This window comes from Quercus suber, unplaced genomic scaffold (assembly GCF_002906115.3).
Source record: "Quercus suber isolate HL8 unplaced genomic scaffold, Cork oak 2.0 scaffold_690, whole genome shotgun sequence".
In the NCBI taxonomy this organism is placed as follows: domain Eukaryota; kingdom Viridiplantae; phylum Streptophyta; class Magnoliopsida; order Fagales; family Fagaceae; genus Quercus; species Quercus suber.
In genome coordinates, this window is record NW_027070131.1 from 128,513 (window position 1) to 156,414 (window position 27,902).

General features: G+C 33.4%; 4 protein-coding genes and 2 long non-coding RNA genes across 10 annotated transcripts; 3 read left to right on the forward strand and 3 right to left on the reverse strand.

Annotated features, from left to right (window-relative positions):
* Positions 1-1,059: 1,059 nt before the first annotated feature.
* On the forward strand, positions 1,060-2,720 carry LOC111985718 (receptor-like protein 6). The gene has a single exon (XM_065766196.1). The coding sequence runs from the start codon at positions 1,100-1,102 to the stop codon at positions 2,198-2,200; it is 1,101 nt and encodes a 366-aa protein (XP_065622268.1). The 5' UTR covers positions 1,060-1,099; the 3' UTR covers positions 2,201-2,720.
* Positions 2,721-2,829: 109 nt separating this feature from the next.
* LOC112034992 (receptor like protein 22-like) lies at positions 2,830-4,149 on the forward strand. Its single transcript, XM_065766199.1, has one exon. It carries the CDS (start codon positions 2,830-2,832, stop codon positions 4,147-4,149), a length of 1,320 nt encoding a protein of 439 aa, XP_065622271.1.
* Positions 4,150-12,888: 8,739 nt separating this feature from the next.
* Positions 12,889-14,905, reverse strand: LOC111986922 (aspartic proteinase CDR1). The gene is made up of 3 exons (XM_065766200.1): positions 14,826-14,905; positions 13,831-14,141; positions 12,889-13,697 (listed from the first exon to the last, which is right to left on the reverse strand). The coding sequence occupies exons 1-3, from the start codon at positions 14,903-14,905 to the stop codon at positions 12,889-12,891; spliced, it is 1,200 nt and encodes a 399-aa protein (XP_065622272.1).
* Positions 14,906-16,261: 1,356 nt separating this feature from the next.
* LOC136064448 (uncharacterized) lies at positions 16,262-17,225 on the reverse strand. The gene is made up of 3 exons (XR_010626062.1): positions 17,166-17,225; positions 16,836-17,021; positions 16,262-16,590 (listed from the first exon to the last, which is right to left on the reverse strand). It is a non-coding gene; the product is annotated as an uncharacterized LOC136064448 (long non-coding RNA).
* Positions 17,226-17,258: 33 nt separating this feature from the next.
* Positions 17,259-20,695, reverse strand: LOC112027276 (SNF1-related protein kinase catalytic subunit alpha KIN10). The gene is made up of 6 exons (XM_024059949.2): positions 20,594-20,695; positions 19,380-19,569; positions 18,824-19,008; positions 18,558-18,737; positions 18,338-18,469; positions 17,259-17,540 (listed from the first exon to the last, which is right to left on the reverse strand). Exons 2-6 carry the CDS (start codon positions 19,564-19,566, stop codon positions 17,328-17,330), a joined length of 897 nt encoding a protein of 298 aa, XP_023915717.2. The 5' UTR covers positions 19,567-19,569; positions 20,594-20,695; the 3' UTR covers positions 17,259-17,327.
* Positions 20,696-21,038: 343 nt separating this feature from the next.
* LOC136064444 (uncharacterized) lies at positions 21,039-27,054 on the forward strand. Of its 5 annotated transcripts, XR_010626050.1 has the most exons (7): positions 21,044-21,456; positions 21,596-21,721; positions 23,018-23,183; positions 24,491-24,636; positions 25,424-25,498; positions 26,224-26,390; positions 26,554-27,054. It is a non-coding gene; the product is annotated as an uncharacterized LOC136064444 (long non-coding RNA). The 5 variants fall into 5 exon arrangements; XR_010626049.1 differs by having other exon boundaries at positions 21,039-21,456; positions 21,596-23,183; XR_010626051.1 differs by having other exon boundaries at positions 21,039-21,456; positions 21,596-23,183; positions 26,262-26,390.
* Positions 27,055-27,902: the final 848 nt, after the last annotated feature.

Genomic DNA, 27,902 nt, shown 5'->3' on the forward strand with positions numbered 1-27,902 from the left:
TCTTTGTTTTTAAGGAATTGAGAGACGGGGTAATTGTGTCTTTTCACATGATGTCATGTTTTTCGGTCTAAGTTAATAGCTCAGTTGATGGCATGATGCAAAGTGTAACATGAGTTATAATTTAAAGTTCTAATTGTGCATTCTAAAAGGCTAATGTGTAAAGTATAATTTGGAGAATAGTTTATATATAGTGGTAAAGTGTAATTTTTCACAATGTATAGGATACATATATATGGGATAAGACCTACATATGTTGTGAGAAGAAGTATCACGAGACTATCTCATAAAATACTTTTTTTTAGCTTAAACAACTCAAGTTTGGTCAATATGACCAAGGGCCAGCTTGTAGCTTAATTAGTACTTTCTTATGCACAAAATGCTTGAGATTTAGAGAGAAAAGGATTTATGCTACACAATTAGTAGCATATTATAACTATTTCAAAAAGAAAAGTTTGGTCAATATGAACACAATCTTGATTTGATTTTTATTTTTTTATGAATAGAAATTCTCTACTGTATTTTGAGTGTTTCACTTCATGTTTTACAAACTACAATATCCTATGTGTCTAATTTTTTTTTATAAGAATTTATTTGTTTTAAAAGAGAAGAAAAAAAAAAAGGGTATTCAGCTGGCATATTTTTATTCATTTTTATATATGTTCATGTTCAGCTCAGCTGCCATTAAACTTGGGTACATATCAAAATGATGGTGACATCAAAGATAAAAAAAAAGTTCGGTACATATTTATCAAAAAAGAAAGTTTGGTACATATCAAATTGATGGTGACTTTAAAAAAAAAATTATTAATATATAAAAAAGACCGTGACTTAAAAAATAAAAAGTCACCATCATTTTTATACTTACCAAACTTTAATAGTGGTTAAGCTGACAATGACGGTGCTTCGCTGTTCAAAATTTTAAGTACAGAGACGAATAAGAAAAAAGGAAATGACACACATTCCATTTGCATCCATTTTTCCTTCGCGTTTTCAGGCTGGTGGTGGTGGGAGTAGACCAAACTTTTTCCCTATAAAAATCCACATTCCGGCTCTCCATTCTAAGCAGTCATAGACATTTCTTACAATCTCATTAAGAACTATGGTTTGCTTAATAATATGTCTCTCTCAACTCTTTTTCCTCGTGTTTCTCTTGCATTCTCAACCTACTTCATCATCATCTTTCTCCTCTTCTTCTACACTATCGTGTTCCCAAGAGCAAAGCTCCGCGTTGCTCAAATTTAAGCAACTTCATTCTTATCCAACTTCTTCTTCTTCCAAATATTCTGATCACTGTGATCAAAAGAAAGAGTCTTGGAAGGAGGGCAGAGATTGTTGCTCATGGGATGGGGTTACGTGTGATACAATGGGGAGAGACGTGATTGGCCTCGACCTTAGTTGCAGTGAGCTTCAAGGCACCATTCATTCCAATAGTAGCCTCTTTCTTCTCCCTAACTTGCAACAGCTCAACCTTTCTTTCAACTGCTTCAATTCACCGATTTCATCTGGGTTTGGTCTGTTTGCTAAGTTGGAAAAACTTGATCTTTCTTCTTCTCAGTTTTCTGGTCAAGTCCCACATGAACTATCCAAACTCTCCAAACTGTCCTCACTAGATCTCTCTGGCAATAAACAAGTTAGTCTCAATACATCTGTCATGAGGAGGCTTGTTCACAATCTGACCAAGCTAAGAGAACTCCGTCTTGATGGTGTTCAGATGTCCCTTGTTTCGCTTGATTCTTTGATGAATCTGTCCTCTTCTTTGACAGTCCTTAGTCTAAATGGTTGTGGATTGCATGGCAACTTACCATATAACATTTTCCGCCTACCGAGCCTGAGGGAGCTCAGTTTAATTTGCAATCCTGAACTCAGAGGGGCTTTCCCAACGACAAATTGGAGCAATCCCTTGATGTTTTTGGATGTCTCTACCACAGGTTTCTCAGGACCATTGCCAAATTCCGTTGACAATCTAAAATTCTTAAAGCATTTGGGATTATCTCAGTGCAATTTCAATGGCTTGATACCTGCGTCATTTGGTAACCTTACGCAAATTACTGAATTAGATTTATCAGGTAACAATTTTGTTGGTGAGTTGCCATCATCACTTTCAAACCTCAAGAACCTGTCTTTCTTGAATCTCCGATGCAACAACTTAAGTGGTAAGATCCCATCATCACTTTCATGTGGGCAACATCCAATCCTTTAAAATACTTTTGAATCTAATGGAATTGCAATTTTACAGGATCAATACCCGAGTCCTTTGGAAACCTCACGAAAGTTACTTATTGTTACCTTTCATCTAACAGCTTCATTGGCCACATTCCATCATCACTCTCAAATCTAAAGGATCTCACTTTTCTGGACCTCGGAGGCAACAATTTTGAAGGTACACTTCCAGATTTTTTGACCAAGCTCACAAAACTCACAAATTTAGACTTAAATTCTAACCACCTTATTGGTCAAATTGGTGAATTCCAAAATGCCAAGTCATTGGAGATTCTTTTGTTATATAATAACAGGCTAAATGGCTCTGTTCCAAAGTCAATCTCAAATCTGGTGAAACTTCAGAAGCTTGATATTTCTTCAAATAATCTGAGTGGCACTATAGAATTTGATATGTTCTCAAAGCTCAATGAAATCGATTTTCTAGACCTATCCTATAACAGTCTGTCTTTGAGCATCAACAACAGTTTAAAGTATACCTTCCCCAAACTCAAATACTTGAAACTAGCATCTTGCAACATAACTAGATTTCCATACTTTTTAAGAACCTCAGATTTCTTAGACACCTTAGACCTATCTAACAATAGGATCAAAGGCCAAGTCCCAAAATGGATGTTTAAAGTGCTAGGGAATTTGAAATCATTAAATCTTTCTCATAACTCTCTGACAAGTATAGAGCAAATTCCAGGAGAGAATTTAGAAAATCTTGATCTTCATGCCAACTTTCTTCAAGGAACTTTTCCTGTTCCACCATCTTCTGTGGTTTTCTTTTCTATCTCAAACAATAAATTGACCGGGGAAATCCCTTCTTCAATTTGCAATCTAACCCTCCAAATCCTTGATATCTCCTTTAACAATCTAACTGGTACGATTCCACGATGTTTGGGATACTTGAGTGATTTTCTCTCGGTGATGGATTTGCGAACAAATAGATTCCACGGAACCATCCCTGAAATGTTTGCAAAGTGCAAAAGCTTGAGAACTCTTGTCTTTAATCACAATCAATTGGAAGGGTCATTACCACAATCTTTGGTCAATTGTAAAAAGTTGGAAGTTCTAGACTTTGGAAATAACAAAATAAATGATTCATTCCCCTATTGGTTGGAAGCGCTTCCAAAGCTACAGGTTCTTGTCTTGAGGTGCAATAGATTTTATGGTCAAATTGAAGATTTCAAGGCCGACTCATCTTTTTCTATGTTGCGAATAATTGACCTTTCTCAGAATAATTTTATGGGTCATTTAACTTCCAGTTTTTTTGAAGGATTGAAAGCTATAAAAACAGTCAATGAAAATGAGGTTTCATTGAAATATATTGGGGAAGACTATTACCAAGACTCAGTAATGGTGGTATGGAAAGGGCATGAACGTAAGCTAGAGAGAATCTTAACCATCTTCACTACCATTGACCTCTCATGCAACAAGTTCCATGGGCAAATTCCAAAAGCACTTGGAAAACTTCAGTTTCTTCGAGAGCTCAACCTCTCCCATAATAGCCTAACTGGCTATATCCCATCATTGTTGGGAAATTTGTTGGTACTTGAATCCTTAGACCTCTCTTCAAATATGCTCAATGGCTCCATTCCAATGCAATTAACAAGTTTAACGTTTTTAGCTGTTTTAAACCTTTCACAAAACAAACTTACAGGACCCATACCTCAAGGCCTACAATTTAATACATTTCAAAACAACTCATACATTGGGAACAAAGGATTGTGTGGATTTCCATTGTCGAAGAAATGTAGGATTGTTGAGCCACCACCATCTGAAGAGGACAATGATTTAAAGTTTACAAGTGGATTTGGTTGGAAGGCTGTGATGATAGGGTATGGATGTGGATTCGTGTACGGGATAGCTATGGGATATCTTGTTTCCAAGTCTAGAAAACCTCAATGGCTTGTAAGCTTGGTTGGGATATCTTGTTTCCAAGTCTAGAAAACCTCAATGGCTTGTAAGCTTGGTTAAAGGAGAATAGTATCTAAAGAAGAGAGGGGAGTAATAATTAAACATCAAGAAGAAGAAATTAAAGTAATTAATGGTTGGTTGATGTGTTTTGAAAAAAAATTTCTCTAGAATATTATTGTACTATTGTTTTATATTTGCTTGTCTTAGAAGTTGCGCAATAATTTGTTTGTATAGAAGTTGTTTACTTCTTCATAGAATAATCGTGCTCATATATGATGAGCATATATATGTATATATATATATATTTACCGGAATTCCATGTTTTGTTTGTTTTTTTAGATTGTGTGGCATGTTGGAATTTAGTTATAGGATGGTCTTGCGCTGGCTTCTAATATTTTTCTTTATATAAATGAATAATTGATTTTATATCAGAAGAAAAAAAATGGAATATTTCAAATCATAATCATAAAAATACTAGAATTCAAAATGAAAAAGGGTTTAAACATGGAAATTAGATCTGGTCCTTGAACAGGCACTTCTTTGCCCAAGACCCATGAAGGCTTATTTTACCACTTCTTTGCCCAAATTCTCAAGGCCAATATAGAAGGTAGAGCTTACAAGTGTGAGAGATTATCGTTAGAACTATGGTCATTGAAACCTATTAAATCAAATATTTCAAAGGTATTTGGGATTATTTCTTAATGTGTTGTTTGAAAGATTTTATTGTGGTGAATTTGGTTTTTGTAGATATCATTGAGGTAAGCTTGTATTTCTCTTAATTGTAGTCTAAGCTCAGGTTGTGTGATAAAACTTGAGTAAAAGATCAATGTAACTTGTTGATTATAGTGGATCATTCCAAACACGACTTGTCTACGTAGACTTTTGGATGGAGGGGAGTAGAAAAAAAATGAAATATTGAGGGTTTAATAAATCTTATTTGGAATTTTTTAAATTGGGGTGGGGGGAGGAAGTATTTATGCCTATGTTGTGTATCCTCCCAATTTTCATTTTATTTTTTTACAGGGTACCTTAATTTTAATTTTTTAAATAGGAAGAATTTGGAAAAGAGGGTTGGGATTCCATTTATTTTAAAATTTTAATTGCCAATTTACCCCTATGTTGAATTAATAACATATATCAATTTATATGATCATTCTCTTCTGCTCTCCTCACCTACTTAATTTTTAATACAACTAGATGATCATCTGTTCTCATTTTTCTTAATTTTTAAAATATCTCCTATAAAAAAATTTAAAATATCTAATTGAGGGTAACCATTCCTCTCCCGTCTCCTCTCCTCTACTTTCTCCCTTACTCTTTACTCTCCTTTCTCTCCAAACTTCCAAACATACTAATGGTATTGAACCTCTTAAATATTGTATGCATTGTTTATGCCTTCTATGTGTTTGATAATTTGTCTCTAACGATACAAAAAAAAAAAAAAAAAAAAAAAAAAAAAGTCCTCTGTGAAATTGAAATCTATTAATAACTAAGATTCCATATTACATATGTTCTTAGCTTAGTCTTGATATTTCTTATCGGTAACTTCCATTAACTTTGTGTTGGTAAATCCATTTCTGGTTGACAATATTGATTAAGGCTCTTACCAAGAAGCGGTTTGTTTTAACCAACATCTTAGACACTTATACAAATCATCATCCATTTTACCTTCTCAACAATGTGGCATTTGGCGATCTGCCCACAGGTTTTTTGTCTTTAGTATGGCTTTGATGTTTCTACAAGCTGTAAGTACCCTAATTTATCGCTAGGATGCCCTTCCACAATTTAACTTTTTAGGATTTTTTGGTTAGACTAGAGAGTGTTGAAGGAGAACAACCTCTTACCTTTCCAAAGTCTTCCTTCAAGTTATTTTTACAACCAATCTAGGCAATTACGTATGGAAACTTGGGTTGTATCTCATGGTGCATACATTGAAATTGAAGTGAGTTGTAGCGATTTTGAGCTATAATGCCAAAGCCAGCAACTGACATTTGATATAAAATTAATGTAGGCTGCATTAGTTTTTCTAGCCCTTCTAAGTAACAAAAGAAAGGTGATCTCATGAGCATTAAATATCATTTGTGTATTTTTTTTTTTTTTTACTTCATTTAAGCTACCCCACAATTTCTTTGACCATTTGCTTGGCAGCTTGGGAGAGAGAGAACTCTTGCAAGTAACTGTATTTTGTATTTGTAGCCTACATATACTTATGTTTACAAGATCTGCAATTCATCTATATAATACATAAAACCTTAAGATAGTATTTATTATTGTTATGCTCATGTTGAACCACATCAACATAGAATTTCGGTCCATTCAGTTCATTTCAGTCCACTTCAATCCATTCATCCATTCGTTTTTTTCGATTCACTTCAGTCCATCCGGTCCACTTTAGTCCATCCAATTTGGTCCACTTCTGATCAATTCGGTCCACGTTTGTCTATTTTAATCTATTTTAGTCCATTGGTCCATTTCGGTCCACTCTAGTCCACTTCATCTGTTTAGTTCACCTTAGTCCATTTTGTCCTCTTTGATGATGCTTTAGGAGGAGAGGTGTATGTTAAAAGAGGAGCTGTTTAATTGACAATTATGTCAAAATTTTAGTGTAATATTGATAAGTATCTTGATAAAATTATATTTTTCTTATGTTATTAAAATTTTGTATTTTTTTTCCCTAATATTAGGTGATGGATTTGCTTATACATGTTTCCTTCTTTAGCCATTCAAGACGTATAAAGGATAAACTATTTGTATGGAGTACTAGAAAAAAATCCAACCACACATTAATTTATTTACAAAATACCTCGCATTATATTATAATTGAATGTAAAATATATTATATTTTCTTTAAAAAAATACAAAATTTAAAACACTTTCTAATAACAAATATATATATAGATAGCTTAATTTACAAAATCTAATATATATTGTATTGACTATACTTTATTAGAAAATAATCATTTCATTTTAAGAAGGGATTGAGACTAATACTTATAAGTCTCATATACTATTTTATTTTTTACTTAACAGAAAAAAAAAAAAAAAAAAAAAAAAAAAAAAAAAAAACATCAAAAAACAAAAAAAAAAAACAAATCGTCAAATTTTTTTTGGAGCATTGTGCAGATCTGCTATTAGTGTTTATAAAGCCTGCATGTAACAAAATTACAAAAATATTATTGAACAACCATAATTCACTAAGCACTTTTCTCAACAACAAAATAATAATAATAATAAAATCTCCAAGCACTAAAAGTGTTTTTAATGGATTAAAACGCCAACACCGCAATAAAGTAACATCTTACTTATCAAAATATCAGTGTACGTACGAACTTGACATAGGATCAATGGCAGAGCTGGGATTTAATTTCAAGGGTGGCAAAATTTTAAAAGCAACACACATGTCTGATGTACACATACACGCAAATACTTGATACCAATCTGAATAATGACAAATCATTCACGTGAATACCCAGCTATGTTTTAATGTAGACAAAGTTATAAGATAACAAATTTTTATATGATGTAAATTTGTTAGGTGTTTGTGAATTTTTTAAGTCAAAATTTTACTTATGATTCACATTAAAGGATTATTAGTAGGTAGACAAATCCAAATTATAGCTCTTGTTAGATCTGATATTTTGATTAATTAAACTCATAAAATAGTCCACTCCCAATATTTTTTAAGACTAATATAAGAGCAGTTTTAACTGCTGATACGGATGTTTAGAACTACCATCAGACTTGATGTTATTTTCAGTCTGAGTTGTCTTATAAAATTGACTTACCTTCTTTCTCAAAAAAAAAATATGAGACATTTAGAGTTTGTAGTTCAATTCTCTATTTATAACATTTATAAATTTTTATCCATTATAAAAAATAAAAAAAAAAAAATGAATATATGAGTCTAGTTAATGAGTGCCCTAGCGCTTTCATTAGGTTGATTTTTTAATTGCAATCAATTTCCTTTTTATAAGTACTCAAGTCACTTCAACCACTTCCTAATACAAGCATTCAGCCAAAAAAAAAAAAAAACACTATACAGTGGGATTCGTTTAAAGCCTCCTTAATAAGTGTACAAGAGCATTGGTTAACAAAAGCTAAAAAAAATTCACGAGTAAAATTTTTCTTTGAGAACTTCTCAAATTCACAAAAATTCACATGAATCCAGACTTCTTTCCCTGAGTTTTCGAGGCTACTGTTAGCTAGAACGGTATCTAGTCTTACTGCATTTCCATTATGCGTTTGGTGGTATCAGGGATCCACTCAATCAAAACTATTCTGCATCAGCCTCAACCATTTATTATAAAATGTTGAAGTGAATACTCTAGCTAAGTTAGCTTAAATAGGAAAAAATTGAGGTTTTAGCTAGTTATAGTGTACTAAATTGTTTTTGAGGCTGGTGTGAATGGGTTATGAGCTTAGTTACCGAAAAGAAATAAGTAAATGGGAAGACTTAAAATCAAGTACAAAGACTAAGACTTAAATTGTTAGTGTTTGTGAGATACCCATTTCATTAGTGCAGAAGAGGCACCCATTACATTAGTGCTTCTTGAGTCATTAGCCAAAGTCATGATAGAATATAAGAAATCAACGAACCTGCCCTAAGAAATCAAAGAATCTATGATGGCTTTGTTGAGAAGATAAATAAAAATTAAATAAAATTAATAAATAAAAAAAATGAAGATACAAGTACAACTATGAGGTAGTTATCGTCACCTTTTCATATAAAATATACACCTTCCAGCTCTTCTTTAAAGACATATATATTTACTTCTGATCTCATTTGGAATTATGAGGTGGTTAATATGGCTCTCTCAACACTTCCACCTCTTACTGCTCTTCTATTTTCTTTTTACTTCATCATCATCATCATCTTTTGCCTCTACTATGAAACCACCGCGCTCCCAAGACCAGCAGTTAGCATTACTCCATTTTAAGCAATTATTTACCTTTTCAGAATATGCTTCTTATGATTGTAACCTTTTGGGTTATCAGCATTCTTATCCAAAGATGGAGTCTTGGAAAAAGGGCACTGATTACTGCTCATGGGATGGGGTTACTTGTGATAGGGTGAAGGGAAACCTGATTGGCTTTGACCTCAGTTGTAGCTGGCTTCAAGGCAGCATCCCTTCCAATAGTACCCTCTTTCTTCTCTCTCACTTGCAACATCTCAACCCTGCTTACAATGACTTTTATTTTTCATTGATTTGCATCTGGGTTTGGTCAATTTACTAGGTTGAGATATCTTAACCTTTCAGGTTGTGTGTTTTCTGGCCAAGTCCCACTTCGTTTATCGCACCTCTCCCTATTGGCCTCACTAGATCTCTCTACTTTTTTTTTTTTTTTGTGCCTTCATAGGTAGTCTCTAAGTTTATTAATTAATCAAATTAACATGCAATTGTATGTGGCAACACAAACAAATCACCAATTAATTAAAATATATAGCGGAAAATAAATTGACATGTTGATTTATTTACGAATGGGGAAAACTTACACGGCAAAAATCCCACCAAGTGATTTTAAGGTCACCACTCCTGAGAATCCACTATTATCAAAATAAGCGGTTACAAATAAAGGAATCCCAGTACCTTATACGAACTTACAATTGAATCCTTACCCTAATACTCAATTAGACTTGTTCTGCAGTGGCAATCTCTCCTTTTTAATGCACGGCTTCCAGTACATAACTAACTAATTGCACGGATCTCAGTACGTGACTTGATCACTAACTAGAGAAGGATGTTGGCTGCAAAGTTCTTTAATTCATTCAGACGATGAAGATCATGAAGTTGCTTGGTCACAAAACCCTACAGTATACAAACACAGTAGCTTCTTCAAGAACTAGGGCAAACTAGGTTTCCGATTACACTCTTCTTCACACTTGTGAAATTGTGCTCTTATGCAACTTTTGTCACCTTTTACGGCCATTAAAATAATCCTTATATATGTTTAGGGTTGTGAGAAAAGAAAGTCCAAACATACATTCACGGATTGGATGAACATCAGCTTGAAAAACTGAACTTCATAAACCTCAATAGATACCCTATCTATCAAGCTAGTTGTCGAGCCACAAGTTTCAGCAACTTTTATACCTCGATAGATGCTAGCTGTCAAGTTTTAAAATCTTTCACTTCATTCCTTGATTCTTGGACAGACTTGCATGGTTTTAACACTTGAACTTGAAACCTTGTTTCTTGAAGCATTAAACACATCGTAGAACTATCTAATTACAAGTAAAATGCGTTTTGTCAAAAGATTAGCCAACTACATAAAATAGTGATGTATGTTCCTAACATTGAATCACATATGTCCTAAAAATATCACCAAAAAATTATTACGAATCTCTAAGCATCTTCATCCCTTTTATTTGAGGTAAAAATTTCGAATCTTTTTTGTGGGTTTTATACTTTTGATTGAGGTTATTTTAATGTAAGTTTTGATAATGATATTCATATGATTTACGAGCTTTGTAAGTGATATTCACGTGTTTATATGTATGAGTTTTGTCTTGGTGGATTTATTTGATGAGTGGGTTTATGCTTTGTACTAATGGTGGCTATCTAAGGTTTATTTATGGTGGAAATTTAGGTGTTTTGAGTTATATAATGTGATAGATGGTAAATATAATTTTTATTGATTATTTGGAGCTAGTTAAATATTCAAATTGTTTGTCTTGGGGGATATTATGATTTTGGTGTCATGGGTCTTAAGATGATGTTGTGTAAATCTTATGAAAGCTACTCATGAATTGTTAAGATTTTAGTATTAGGGAGATGATATTGAATGGATTAATTTTATAAATTGGAGCCTATGCCTTGTGAATTAATTTGTTGACAAACTTTGGAAGTAGAATACATTATTTGTGAGGTTGATATTAGGCTTGCCTAATTAAGTGCTAATTTGACAATTCCTAATTTGTAACTAGATACAATTTCAAGCTTTAAGCTTATTGTGATAGGTTTGATTGATATTGTTTAGGTTCTAACTAATCTCTTTTGAAGCTTGGAGAATTATGATTTTTGCGGGTTGTAAGGTAAGTAGCTTTCTAATGGGATTTTTAGAAAATAACCATGTCGCATAAATGTTATTTTTGGATCAAATACATTTTGGAAAATTATTTGGGGAACTATGTTTTACTAAAAAGTGCATCATATTTGGTATTGCATTTGGGGAAATACATGAACTATTGACATGGAAAATATTAGCATCTTTGATTTAATTTTTGATAAGGAATTCATAGATTTTATGGTATATTGGAAAATTTAAAGGTGTCTATCTTGTCTTGTATTACTTGGGAAATTGATAGAAAATCTTGTTGACAAGAAATGAATTTGGAAACCTTACAAACTTTGTGAAAGTTTTGGTTATTTAATGTTTTCTGAAACTACTTAGATATAAACTATGTGTTTCAAAGTACATATAACTGTGAGCTTCATGTAGTTTTAACCCTATGCCATGTATGATTTCTCGGTGATCACCCAATTTGATTTCCATAGTCTTTGTAACAATGGTGTCAGATCTAGGTTAGTGCTCTTTCACTTTGAATGATGTGTTATTCCCTGCTGCCCATGAAGGGAAGAGGTTTCTTAACTGTGTGTGGGTGAGGCTACTGCTAATGGGGCCAAAAGACCACATGTAAAAGAGGTCCTATTTGACACATTCTCCCTGTTGCCCATTCGGGGAGAGAAAAAACCTTGAGGGTATGGGTTAGGTTGCTTCCCAGAGAGCCAAGAGACTACATACCAAAAAGGACAATATCATGCCAATTATGAATGGATGGATCCCCTGACAAGTCTATGTGGGAGTGTGGTATCTTTGTGATAAATTACCTTATATTAAGTTTTACGGCTTTGGAATTATATTGTTAGTACTCACAGATTATAGTATATAGTTTCATAGTATTTATTTGAGAAACTTTGTGTTTCATTATTTAATTATTTTTGTCATATTATTATTATTAAAAATGATCTTGCAATATTCAGTTAGAAATTTTCCAAACTAAAACATGTTTTGTAAACCGTTCATCATCATGAAACTTGCATTTCCTCCACCCCAATTAATTATGCTACTTATTGGACTTTGTCTCATCCTATTCTTTTACAAACTTATTCAAAGTATGCAACAATCATTTTGAGACAGGTTTTTGTGGCTAATAGTAGTTAGACTAACTACTGATAGAGGCTGGACTTTTGTGATGATGATATTTAGATAATGTACATCCTATAGTGGGCTTGACTCATTCTTTTATATCTAATAGTGGTTATGACTTTTATTTCCATTGATAAAACAAGTTAATGATGTGTAATTATATTTATTTAGATCTCCATTTTTTTGTGGCCAATGGTTCTTATAATTATTACATAGAATTCTGACTTACTTTGAGAGTATCTTTAATGAAATTATTATGAAAAATTCTTGATGTTGGTACTTGGTATGAATTTTTTGGGTTGAATTGTCAAAAAGGAAAAATCTCTCGGTACTTTTGGGATGTATTTCTCATGCTTTAGACCCTTTTGGATTTGGGGCAAGGTATGTGTAATAAATAGTTAAACACTACCTTATAACAAGGTGTGTGCAATAAATAGTCCATACCATAACCGTTTAACAACCAAACAAGGGCAAACGTAATCTGCAGCAAAAGCCAAGAACACACACACACGTGTGTATATATATATATATATAGGGACATGGAATAATTAACCCTCGAAATGCATGCTTATTTACAATATAAATACTTAAAAGATACATGCATGCATTTTAATTTTCAGCTTAGAGCTTGGTGCAATCCGTTGGCTTGAAAGATATTGTTTTCTCCACAAGGTCATAGCCTACCAACAAGTTGGACTGGGCCAAGTAACCGAAGATGGATGGTTCACTAGCAGCGAAAGCTAAGCACACAATTCCATAAGTAACTGGAACGAAGGTGAAGGCTGGATTCAGCTTCCCATCTGCAACGCTAAAATGTGCTGCGATAATTGGAAAATACATATCATCTGAATTATTGTAGCAAAGACTAAGTTGGTGACTTGGGTCATCAATGCGCTCAAAATTAATTTCTTCTGCTACCACTGATTCAAACTTGGAGTAGAACTCTGTTGGGAACGATATCAATGTGGAACCTGAATCAATGATAATATTGCCCTTTGAACCTCCAGAGCCAGAAGTACCGCTCAACTCCAATCTTTTGCTGCCAACACTCATTGCTTCGAGTGTTAGGTTGTAGAAGGTGTCTGAGCGTTTGTATTCTAAGGGAGTCGACACGGTTCCAAAACCAGAAACCAACGCATGACTACCGAAACTCAATTTGCTTGAGGCATTGTCTAGGGAATAAATAGATGGCACCAAGCTGTATGAGAACTTCCCACCAATTGAAGAATGCAATTGGGACACAAGGAAAGCCTTGCCGCCTCCAAGGCCAACAATGCCAGTAGATGCTTTGCTTTCACCAGTGTCATTATTATCGTGTCCACACCCTATGATAGTTTTAGGAAGAGTCACAGAGTGGCCTGTAGTCGATCCCAGAGTGATAGTCTCTACAGCAATGTCTCCCTTTGAAAATGATTCATCTCCATACTCCACTGAATATTGGCAACGTGTTCCATCGATCGAGCAGGAATTATATAGAGACTTACATAGTGATGAAGTGCAGGAAACGGTTTCGTAGGTTGTGGACATTCAGGATCAAAATGTGGAGCTGTTTGATTGTAGCACTCAATGCAAGGCTTGCACTGTAGCCTGAATCACTACCACTATCCACAATGGCTAGTTTTGGGACTGGTGGTGTACCAACAGAGTAGTTCAAGAGGTATCCACCGGAATCTGAGATCAAATCTGTTTGGAGTGAATTGGGAGGGACTGAAGAAGTTGGCTTAAAACGATTGAGACGGTTAATGGAACAGCGCAAGGCCTTAGCTACGCGCTGTGAATGAGTTTCAGAAGCGTTGTAGAAGGGAGAGTTGGGGGAGTCACGGTGGATGAAATCCACGGTAAAGCCGCCATTGAGAGCCTCAATGGGAGAGAAGCTACAAAGCAAGATAATGGAGAACGTAGTTGCCAATGCAGCAAAAGAAAGAAGTGAGTGATGATTAGATGCCAAGATTGATTGATTGTTGGAGAGGTGATGATGAAAATGTGTAGGGATTAAGTGTATATATATTGTGAGCCTTAGACCATTGCCTAATTGGGCAAATGGTTTAGAGACTGTTTGATGTAAGAGGTTAAACACATATTTTTAATTTTTAAATAACATTATATGTATTTCTACACACTTTTTTACTTACATATATTTTTTTTTAAATACAAATAACAGTATCAAACGGCCCCTTAGCGGTTGCTTCTCTCAACATGTGTGGCCCCAAATCATACAAGAATTTGACTACTCATTTGATAATGGATTTTCATTAACGGAAAAAAGGTTGTGGTAGTCACTACAAATGCCCCTACTTTTATGAGTGAGAACAAGAGGTTGGATCCAGTAATAATAGTCTAATAGATAAGCATGCTTAAATAATTCATCGCCAGCATCTTAGTCCTCAAAAAGGTTTACGTTTTTTTTTTTTTTTTTTTNTGTTTGTTATGGGCCCAAAGCTTGCAATGATGTTGTAGCAATTGTAAATGAGTATGATGTGATGTGAATTTCATGGTGAATAGAGTCAGTGATTAGATTATTATTATATGGTATACGACCATCTTCTTTGGTTCAAAACATTTCTGGGTTTGTTACTGTGTCTGAGATCTGAGCTTTGTTTATTCTAAAAGCTACTTGAACGCTGATTGTTTTGTTCATTCTGTTCTTGAAACAGGGAAGCTGTTGGGTTTGTGATTAGGTAAAGTATGTGTATGTGGAGGGAGGAAATTACACAATTCGAGTTTTGGTATGTTATGCTAAAATTTCACATTGGGTTGTGAATCTGATGAAGTGGGAAAGCTCTCACAGTAGGAGAACTAGGAACTAGGAAGTCTGTGACTTGTTTTTTGTTAGTGTAAACTGTAAAGTTCATTAAACTCTGGGTGTTTTATCCTTTTTTTTTTTGGTACAACTGCTAGCAGCTGATTCAGTAACTTTAAAGTTGTGTTTTTGTTTTCCGTAAAAACTGAATTTGAAGCCCACTTTTGGATTACCGTTGTGTTGCCTCGGGCAAAACCCATCTTTAATTAATCAATCAATATATATATATATATATATATTTCCTTTAGAATCTCACTTGAGCTTGATAGTAAACAAAGTAGTTTACTACATTGCTCAATTATCCATCCTACATTTAACTCTCTTTTTCTTTTATTTTGTTCAGTGTTGTTGTATTTTAATAATATTAAAAATGATAAATAAATTGTAACTAAAAAAGGCACTGTCTTGAGAGATTAGTTGGGTTTGATAAATAAATACCTGAGTTTTAATTTGTTAAATAGAGAGTGAGTGGCTTGTATTTTAACACCTAATCTTTAATTTTACAAACTCACTGCATGGCAATATATGATATTTATATGAACAAATAAGTTATAATTCCAATCACAAAGGCACTTTCTTGAGAGAATATAAGGAAAAAGTATAATCTCAAATGACAAAATCATTAATTGGCAAGACCATACCTACTTTAAAATTTAAAAAATAAAAAATAAAAACCCTATATAGGGAAGTATTACTGTACAACTACAAAAGTCAGCTCTATGTACCGTTCTCAATAGAAAATTATTGAAGGAATCGTTCATAATTCAACATTTGAAGCATCCTCCAGAAGAAGAAGAGGTAAATTTCTAAATGTTAGATTCATAAAACAATTCCAACTAGGGTTCATAATATTAAGACTAAAATGCAAAACTAACCCTCTAATTTTCTTCAAATTTCATTTTAGTCCTCTAACTTCGCTTTCGTTCATTTCAATCCTCTTAGTTTCAAATTTATTCAAATAAGACATTTTTGTTAAATTTTTTTTTTAAAAAAAAAATTGGAAAATATTTTTCAATCATTAATTGAATTTTTTTAATTTAAAAATTTGAAGAAAATTTTATAAAATTGAAAAATTAACCACAACATATATCAAAAGTTGATGGAAAAGCCTTAATTAAATAAACTTGAAAGTTAGAGGATTGAAATTAACAAAAGCAAAGTTAAAGGTCAATTTTGTATTTTACTCAAAATTAATTAAGGGAAAAGCAGAGTACCAACATCCACTTATAAGAACCAATTGGCTCATACCAAGCAAGCATTACATTATAAAAGAGTAGGAAGAATAACAAAATGAAAAAACTGGTTATATAATAAAATACAAAGATTACGAGACCAACAATATTAAACATTAAATATCAAATAATGGATTGTTAATCATTCGTTCATGAGGACCAGGGACACCCAGAATCCACCTTCACTTCATGCTCAAATTCTTCTTCCGACCTGTTCTTCTTCCGACGCACATTTAGTTTTTTCAGTGCTACAACCACTCGTGTCATTATATCACTTCGATGAGCTCGAGACTACCAATATGAAGATAATAAATATATCAACAATTATCATAAGCAAGCAAATAAATAGACTAACAGTTAACATTCAAGTTTCAGAAAAATTCTTTCTCAAAAAAAAAAAAAAGTTTCAGAAAAAAAAAAAAAAAATCATTCAACATGGATACTTATTACCAGTTTACCACCATCCAATTGATAGTTGAGGTAATTTACAACTAAATCAACTAAAACAATTAAGAGAGAGAGAGAGAGTCACAAACCTTTTTTACTTGTTGAAGGGTATTGGGTGGGGGCAAAGTTAAATACCGTGGAAGATGTGCCTGAAACCACGGGTGCTCGCGAATCTTAGGAATTTCTATCCTCTCGAATGGGTTCCTTTCAAGCATCCTTGATATCAAGTCTTTCACTTCCGGTGATAAATGACTTGGAAGAGTGTATATCCCATCCTACAATGCAAAATTGTGTAAGTTCACATTACCTTTGATCTCTTTGCAAAAGCACGACTCTTAACAATTCGAATATAATGCATAGCAAGCAAAAAGAATCAACAAATAAACATAGAAAAGCGCACACACAATTTCTGGACTTACCACTCAACCAGTGATATAGGAAATAAATCTCAAGAATAAACAATAAAACCACTTGATAATGCTAAAAAAAAAAAAAAAATCATTCAACATGGATACTTATTACCAGTTTACCACCATCCAATTGATAGTTGAGGTAATTTACAACTAAATCAACTAAAACAATTAAGAGAGAGAGAGAGAGTCACAAACCTTTTTTACTTGTTGAAGGGTATTGGGTGGGGGCAAAGTTAAATACCGTGGAAGATGTGCCTGAAACCACGGGTGCTCGCGAATCTTAGGAATTTCTATCCTCTCGAATGGGTTCCTTTCAAGCATCCTTGATATCAAGTCTTTCACTTCCGGTGATAAATGACTTGGAAGAGTGTATATCCCATCCTACAATGCAAAATTGTGTAAGTTCACATTACCTTTGATCTCTTTGCAAAAGCACGACTCTTAACAATTCGAATATAATGCATAGCAAGCAAAAAGAATCAACAAATAAACATAGAAAAGCGCACACACAATTTCTGGACTTACCACTCAACCAGTGATATAGGAAATAAATCTCAAGAATAAACAATAAAACCACTTGATAATGCCGGATATAGAGAAATTAATTGTTGAAAGGTGAATTGAACTAGAAACAAAGAAGATAAACCCTAGGCAACCACATTAAGAAATGTGAAAGCAATTAAGCCCACAAAACTTGAGAGTAGTTGCTGGAATGTATATAGTTTTACTCTAAATTTTGAACGGTTACATTAAACTCTAATAGCAATTATATAAGGAACACCTAATCCTTTCCATCTAAGACAATATTCCCACGTAAAAAAAGGGGAAAAGTAACTATTAAACATAGTACAAAACAAAGCAGAAACGAACTTCAAAACAAATGTTAAACTAATAGGTTTGTAGAACAAACCAAATGAGATTTTTATGACATCATAATAATAACATAATAATAAACACAGCCATAAATACACCCCAAAAAAAAAAATCAGAAAAGAAAAAATAAACTTCAATAAAATTACATTTCCCTCCTAAAAAAAGAACACAAAAAAACATGTATGAGATCAAATACAAACTTTCAAGTAAGACAAACTATTGTGAATCACATATAAGAATGATGCACACCAAACATGCCAAACTGAAATTATGATTTAAAATAACCAAATAAATGATTGTTTTACCGTTATCTTCTTAAAAACGCTACAATTGTTGTCCGCAACAAATGGACGGGTGCCACATAGTAGAAAATATAGGATGACACCACAACCCCAAACATCTACTGGAGGCCCCTCATAGAATCCTCCCGAAATTACCTAAATAAATTGATAAAGATAGTAACTCATTAGATGATCAAGAAAAATTTAGCTAAATTTCCTATGCAAAAATGCCACACATTGATACCTCAGGGGCAAAATAGTCTGGACTTCCACAACTTGTCGTAAACTGACCATCAGACATTATATTGCAGATACCAAAATCAGCAATCTTCACATTCCGTTCGGAATCCAAAAGCAAATTCTCAGGCTTAAGGTCTCTATGAACCACCTTATTCTCATGACAATACTCTACACCAGAGATTATCTGCTTCAAGACACATGGATTAGCATACTTTAAATATTAGAGTAACTAAGAATTAGAGGAAATTTAAAAATATTAGCTAATTCTACCTGCTGAAAAATTTTACGAGCTTCTTCCTCCTGCAATTTTCCAATTGATTCCATGTAAACGGCAAGATCCCCCAACTTGGCATACTCCATCACAAGATAGATCTTTTTTGGGGTGTCTATAACCTCATAAAGTCTAATTATATGAGGATGCCTTAACAATCTCAATATTTCGATTTCTCTTTTCACTACAACAATTTAAAGGAAAAAATAAATGAATAAAAATTTTAAGCTAAAAACAAAGAAAAAAGAAAAAAAGAAAAAGCAAAAATTTTATATCTATAGCCAAGATTAAAGTAACCATAAAATAACCATAAGCATGGAGAAACAAAGTTAGAAATTTTTTAATTAATTCCCTTGGAATAAGTATAAAATGTTTGCTTTTCAAATTTCAGAAATAATCTCTAAATCCATTAAGCATTGTAAATATGATTGTGATTCAATACATCATCCCTGATTATAAATTAAGTTATTTGAAAGAATAAATGATCTAGCCCAATTGTAAATTCATTCAGATAGACTACATAATCTTGCAAGAATCCAAACAAGTAATACAAACCTCTTTCTTCCATTTTCTTTTTCTTCATCGTCTCGTGGACAAGGATCTTTACAGCAACCTCACATGTAGTATGGATATTTGTTGCAATTCTCACCATACTAAAGCCACCACAGCCAATTAAGTCTCCAAATTTATATTTTTGTTTAAACTCATTTGGACAATTGCCACCTTGTTCAGAGCTATCCATTTTCTACATAATAAGCACGGATAAAAAGTAAGACAACATAGAAATTTTAGAAAAATTTACCCACCCAGAAGATATGAAGTTTTAGGATTAGGAGCATTGTTAGCCCTGAATCAATTTATGAGAAGTTTTCATATCACTTAGTTTGTTGTTACAAACTTACAATCAAGATGGTAACATACAAACAATTTGAGGATTTTAATAACTGAGACATTTTATGTTGGCTAGGGTAGAATCCAACAAACTCGATGAGAAAGTAGAAAAGTGATAACTACTTAATTATATGGAGCAAAATTTGTACAGTTAGCTGATATGTAAATGGTTTGTGATGCTGAAATTATATGCTTACGTATGTTAAAATAATAAAAATCACCCCAAAAGAAAAACTTTCTTTGGTGGAAAATTCACAGCAAGACAAATAAATAAATTAGAGGGCCAAGCAACATGATCAAACAAACCCATCTGCAAGTTATATATAGTTTTGAGCACATTCCACTTAAAAGTTAAAACATATTTATATGCTTATAAGTTATATCTAACCTGTTAATTAACGAGATTAACCAAACTGCATACAAATATCACTTAGTGTAAGTAAAAGTAATAAAAATCACCAAAAAAAGAAAAACCGAGTAACTAGTTAATTAACAAAAACTACATTCAAACCGTGTAAGTAATATGATTTGTATATATATAGTTTAAAAATAATATAATGACAAAACAAATTAGTGGGTAGTTCAAACTTATATGAAAATCACAATTTCAGAGACAACCAACCATAAATCTACACTCAAAACTCAGAATAACTAACAAAACTGCATTCAAACATCACTTCAGGTAAAGTAAAATCAATGAAATCATAAAAATAAAAATAAGTTTTGTTGGTGGAAAATTCAATGAATCCACAGAGGGTGAATCAAAATCAAACCGACTATCCTAAAACAAAACGTGAAACAACAACAGATTACAGAGCTAAGAATTCAGTAATAAAAGAGAGAAAACAAAAAGGTTTAAGGATTCTAAGAATAGTTACCTAAGCTTACTCTCTATTCTGTCTATGTACTCTGTCTCAGTCTCTGTCTCAGCCTCGCTTGCTCGCTCTCTCTTCCTGACAATAAAACTTTTTTTTTGGAGTGTGTGTATGAATGATGGTGCTCTCTGCTGTTTATGTAGACGTAGATACGAGGGTAAATTAGGAATTGTGTCTTTTACATAAACCACCATGACCGGAATTAGGATTCCTATTCCTACTTTGATTTGGATTTGGCCCATAGTCGGTCCAACTAACCACACCCGTGTATTAAGTATTAAGTGGCATGCATTAACTTGATAATCTAAAATTGGAAAAGACTATAATTATCATCAATTTTTTTAGCTTACAAATTGGTGTGTCAATTACATAATTATTATTACTTATCAAAAAAAAAAAAAAATTACATAATTATTAAGACTATAAGAAATTATATATAAAAAATTGTCAAAATTGTTTTTTTTTTTTTTTTTTTGGTGTTTTTGTTTTGATTCAGTCTAAATTGAACTGTGTCTTTCTCACGGAATTCCAATTCCTATATTATTTCTGTTTCAGTTTCAGAAGTGCAAACCAGTGGTTTCCCCCTCCTACGAATTGTTTCAAAATTAATTTTGACGGAGCCATGTTTACTGATATAAGGAAGGCGGGTTTGGGAGTAGCTGTTCGGGACTGCAATGGCAACGTGGTGGCTTCACTATCGGAGCAAGCTCCTCTGCCGTTCTCTCCAGACATTGCCGAAGCTTTGGCTGCTGCTAGGGCGATCACATTTGCTCAGGAACTCGGTATCAGACCCTTCCTACGTGAGGGAGACTCAGAGGCGGAGATCAAGACCTTCCAACCTGCTGAGGACTCTCTTTCAGTTTTCGGTGTGGCTCCCACCCTACCTTTATTTTGTTCTTTTCGCCGATAATGGCTAATAATCTTCTTTCTAAAAAAAAAAGTACATAACGCCCATTCCTTATTTTAATTCACTCTTTTTATAAACTTCCACATACACGCATGCAGTACAAACAAAGAGATCACTGAAGATTTTAAAGCTATGAAAGTTTTTTCAGGATGAAAAGAACACACACATGAGGGGATCTTAATTACTTTGATATTGAGGTGATTTAAGATGAAAGAAGAATACAAGTATGTGGACAACAGGTTTCGTGTAGTCCTTACTTTAATTCAATTGGTATTTGGTGCAAGCCCCTTAGTCTGCCTAGGCCCTAGGGGAACATAAATTTGGGGGAGTGCCTAAATGATTGGTCTATATGTATTTAGGGTTCTGCTACCTTTTGGTTTGGTTTAAGGTCATATTATCTGCCCCCAACATTCTGCTCTTGCACTGTGATTTTGTTCTTACTACATACTTTTGTTAATGTTTGAATCGTAGTATCTTGATACCTAAGATTCCGTTTATTACTTGCATACACATGGTTTTGTGAGTAAAACTAAAAAAAATTCCATATAAATAGTTTGATTTGTGTGATACATAGACTATAGAATTATGTCATAAGTTGTGAAATTTGCAACATTTAATAAGGACCTCCTTGTAGTTGCAGAACTAAGAACATTTCTACATAGTGACTCAAATGTGTTAAGGTAGGTTTTGTCAAGGTGTGTACTTTCATCCTGGACAATGTACTTGCTTTAGGTGTATTATATGTACAATGTGATACTTATTGCCACCTATATGGTGCATGGTAAGCTATATTCTGGAAATAGTACTAGGAATTTGTTTGAATGTGGTTTATAGTTTCTGAAGTTTCATAAATTTTAATCTTAGAACTACAATTATTTTTGTTTGAAATATGAAAATGAAGTGTTTTGTTTGTTAGACTTATGGTTAAGTGATTAAATTCACAATTTTTTAATAGTTTAAGCTTTTGAGACAATCAGTAATTTAACATAGTATTAGAGCAGGAGATCTTGAGTTCGATCCATGTCTTCACTTTACCTCTCATTTAAAATGTTAAATTCCCTCTTGTTGGGCCCTCACTTATTAAGGGGAAATTTAGGCCCACAAGTAAGAGGGAGTGTTAGACTTATAGTTAAGTGATTAAATTCACAATTTTCTAATAGTTTAATCTTTTGGGACAATCGGTAATTTAACATTGTTACCCCCAAGGCCTGTAATTGATTGAGGTGATTTTGCATTTTCAGTTTTAGTTTTAACTTTAAATGATATGTCATTAGCTGTTCCTTTTTTTATGTACAGGCATTTTAAAGCTTGTAAATGGTGTGTGGGAAACACATCTGGATTACTCAAATACACCTTAAATTATTAACAATGTTCACTTTTCTTGTGATGCGTCTGATTGCTGTGTTCATTGTTGATTGCAATTATTGCTAAAATTCCTGAGACCTCTCATTTAGCTATGTTGATAAGTAATGCGGAGCTTGGCATATTTTTCTCACCTAAATATGCTGTGGATGGTATAGTGAAAGATGCATTGTGGCAATGGGCTCTTTAAAGGTCAAAATCCTGTACACCATGCAATTCTAGGACACTATTATCACACTGCGGCTTAACTTCTTGAGAACGGTGCGGATCCTAATGCATCAAATGAAAATGGGGAGACTTCTCTGCATTATGCTGCATGTACAGGTTAGCTATATCTCTTTGCAAAAAGGAAAGCTGGTCTCCTTCACCCTCAAAATTTTTTCCCTATTCAGTTTTGGATCCAGATGTCAATCAGTTAAGGAGAATTAAAATTTATACATTTCTGTTTTGCTTGGCTATAATAGAAAAATTAATTTGGATGCTTGTTGAATGTTTATCGGATGTAATGAGCTTTAGCTCAAATGACATTTATCCTGTAAGAATGGGTGGAGGTTGCAATCATGGATTCACAACCCACTGGGTGTGTATTGTAACTTACCAATAAAAAAAATTTACATCCACAACTCTTTAGTATATTCACTTGTTAATTTGCATGAGTATAAGAAAAGAATTCAAAAACTATTAGCTTACATAAAATAACATGGCTGGAAGGATGATAGGTTTGGGACAAAAGTTTAACTAGAAACTGGATATGCTTTATTATCTTTGCATTTGCATTTGGTTATTGCTTTTCCTGGGGACCTAGAACTTCCATGTCAATATATATATAAGCAATTGTAGTTATTGTGGCTCTACCATTATGGTCGCCAAGTGCAGTTTTTTTTTGCTACCTTAAATTGTCAATATAAGTGTTTTGATTTGTTCATTTGATGGGATCTCTAATGCAGAAATTGCTTATTGTCATTCAAATTTCTTTCTAATGACCAAGAACCTAGTAGCTCAATTGACATCTCATGTTTCTAACAAAGACATCGAGGGTTCAAATCCCCCTTCCCCATCGTAAATATTGAATTTTCAAAAAAGAAAAAAAAAAATTCTAATGCTACATGAATAATTAATATGTTAAGGGAATTTACAAAATTTCAACTGCCTCATTGTAAATTACTTTTTGTGGAGCTTCTTCAATGTTAAATAATTACAAGGTGGTGCCTAAAATTATGAAATGAGAATAATACCTTCAACAAATCAAGTACTATGTTGCATAACAAGTATCTACAAATTTAATGAAATGGTTTCCTCTGGTGATGGAAACCAGACTGCAATATTAATGGAAGTGAGGAAAAAATTCAAAGTATTAAATAAATAATGGGAAGATGAATAGATTGAATAGATGGATTAATAAAGATGCAGGATGGTCAGTAGAGAGTATTAAAAGTATGTGAGGGAGAAAGAGGAGCTTTATTTTTCAGATTAAGCTATAATCAGAGAGATGGTGCATAGGGTAATTCTTGTCACTATTTATCATTCTGCCTAACATTAAATCTCATTGATTGTATTCTGACTATTCTCCTTGTTTCTATGTATAGCTTTTGGTTTATTTATGCTTTATTATCACTTATATAGTTACACAGTTGCAGGGATTAAGAGAATTTTACGCCTTCTGATTTCAAAAGGTGGCTAAGTGGACGCGATTTCTAATTGTGGCACACCATTACAAAATGCGGCAGCTCATGGCAAGAAAGATTCAGTCAGAATTTTGTTAGAAAACCATGCCAATGTGAGCAAGTTTGTTTTTTAATTTGGAAGAACTATTAATTATAACCTGTGTGTTGTTGGTGGGACTCCAAAAAAGGATGGATTGGAAAAATATTATGTAAAACCTAGCATATAACTTTTGTCCTAACCTTGACAATCTATGAGAATATTTGTTAGCTTCCAAATGTTGGAAGTTATAGTAAAAATATCATTAGAAAGTTGATGTCAGTATTAAATTAGGATTGGATAACCGCTATTAGAAATAATATTTCCTATTTGTGTTAAATAAATTGCATATGCTATTAATCCATAGGTAGTTTTAGATATTTTGTAACTCTGTAAATTCAGCCAAACTTGTTGAGACGTTCGTGTTAAATTTGGTTGGACTATAACTTACTTTCTGAGTGTGCACTAACTTTTACCTTGATTTATGTTTTTTCAAGGTTTTGATATAAGCTTTTATGCACTAGTTCTGTCATTTTTGTTTCTTTTAGTTTAAGTACTATGTCTTTGACAATTGGCTTGTTGTGATCACAGTGTACTCTACCTTGATTTATATTTTTTGAGTTTTCAACATAAACTTTTATGTATTAGTTGACAATTTTCTATTGTTTTAGTTTAATTACTATGGCTTTGACAATTGGCTTGTTGCAATCACAGTTAATATATATATATATATATAGCCTTTTGATTAAATAAAAATTATGTCAAGTGGAAGATTTCATATTAGGAGAGGAAAGCCTAGCTAAATTCACATATTAGTCTGACGACCGTTTGGAATTAATTGTTATTTGATAACTCTTTTGCAGCCAAATGTAATTTTCCATAATCGTTTACCTCCTTTGGTGATGGCTTCAATTGAGTGTGTTGAACTTCTGCTTCAGGTACGTTCAAATTTTTTTTTTTTTTGTTATACCATAGCATGTATATATTTTGTTGCTAGTTTTACTCAGTCACAGAAGTTAACATGAATGTGTGATGCATGTCACTATAATCCTAGAGTTTCTCTAGCAACGACCATGCAAATGAGGTTGTTTAGCTCACTGTCATAAAGTTTTTTCAGTCTTTTAGTTTTCATTCAAAATTATATGATTCATGACATCTTTTTCTATGTAATAGCTCTTACTTGTTGAAGTAAATGTTGTCTGGAAAAAAAAATTGATTAATTAAAATTTTAAAAAGCAAAATAATCGGTAACAATGTCTTCTCCAAAATTGGAATTATTATATGTTATCAATATTTCAGAAAGATGAGAAGGCTCATATTGGCTTCTCAACATAATTATTTTTTGTGTCAAATTCTTAGCTTTCATGCTTCCCACACAAGAATGCTGGGTGTCACCAGCCAATGAGTGTGATTATTAGTTGACCTTAAAGCTCCTTATATTATTCTAAAAAGTTCAATTTTCAAAATAAACTCCAGTTATATTATTTTTGTTTACAAAAAGGGATCTATGGTGGCTGTTTCCCTTTTCATAATTTAGTCTCAGAGATACCATCATTACAAGTCTCATTATTTGATATATTTATTTTTTGTTGAATTATATTGCGACAAGCTGTTTGTATATACCAGCACTTATATTCTGATAGTTATGAGTAATTGATCACAGAAATTTCAAGTTTTAGAGCATTTGTGCAATTTCAATAGGCAGGAGCTGATCCAAACATAAGCAAGCATGGAGTGACACCTCTAGAAAATTAGAAAGTGCTGCTTTTGAAGGGAGAAATTATCAAATGCTTGTTGAATGCTGGAGCTGATCCCAATGTTACCAGTTTTGTGAGTACTTCCTCTCTTGGTTCTGCATTAGTCACGTTTTTAAACGATTATGCTGGCATCTTCCCACAATTTTTATGATTACTTCCTCTCTTGGCTCTGCATTAGTCACATTTTTAAACGATTATGAATTCAATGCTTCTTTAAATGGAATTTTTTCTTTTAGATATATTGCAGGCCAACGTATGCCTACTTTGGGGAAAAAATGCTGTCCAGCAAAGTTACTGGCCGTTTCTCCCTGAGAAAATACCTTGTCCGACTTATTTTCACTTCCATTTACATGGCTCTTATTGCTGCGGCCGTGCCCTTTTTTGGGGACTTTGTGTCCTTCTCTGGCGCAATTAGGTTCACTCCACTGGATTTTGTCTTCCCTTCTGTAGCATATTTGAAAGCGGGAAGAATGCCCAAGGATGCCAAATGTCATCTTTCAATGCAGCTCCTTAATTTTGCAATAGCTACCTGGTTCTCAGTTGTTGCAGTGTTGGGTTGCGTTGGTGCAGTCAAGTTTATCATAGAAGATATCAAAACCTACAAGTTCTTTCACGATATGTAAGCATTTACATTGTTATAACTTGTAATTGTTTTGTAATCATTGTACTCTTACATTGTTGTATCTCTAGATGTTTTATGTTTCAATGAGTTATGTAATTCAAAATAAATATAACAATTTCAAGAATTAAGAGTGGAAGAGGAGAGAGGGGGGGGTTTTTTTTTTTTTTTTTTTCTCGGATTTGAGCCAACGAGGCTCGATTCGCGCCGACGAGGCTCGATTCGGCCAGAATCGGCTTCGATTCGGCCAGAATCGGTCAATATCGGCCGTATCGGATCATATCGGCCGGCGACCGATACGGCCGATACGGCCGAAATATGCCGGAAACGGCCGAAACAGGCTGATATCGGCCTTGAAACTCGCCGGAAAATCCGAAATTATGACCTCAGAGGCATTGTAATGTGTTTCTTGTCTTCTTCTTTCTTTGTTTTGTGAATCAAGGCATAACAATGTGTTTTTTATGAATATTTTAATAGGAAAAATATATAGAAAATATAAATAAAAATATTTTTAATAATTTTTTAATCGCCGAGTCTTGCCGCACCCGCACCCTACTTTTTCAAAAATTACCGAGTCCCGCACCCGCACCCGCACCCGCACCCGAGTCCCGAAACGCACCCGTGCTTCATAGGGCAATGGATGGCTTCCTTTTTTCATGAAAGATTTTTACTATTACTAGTGACTTGGGTTAGAGTATGAGAAGTGGGTGTTGGAGTTGATGACAAACTCATGCATTGCAAATTATGCCATGCCATACTTATCATATGCTATAGCTCTAATATTAGCAAGGGATAGAGACAAGTCTAGTGGTATTTATCTTTGTGTTTATTTATGTGCAGCTGTTTGTTTTCTTGTGTTTTCCATTTAATGTTTATCTAAACTGATAAAAAAAATTCTCCACTGTTTAGCCTGTTACATTTAATCTTCCAGTTCCTAGAAAGTAAATGCCTCCTCTTCCCCAGTTT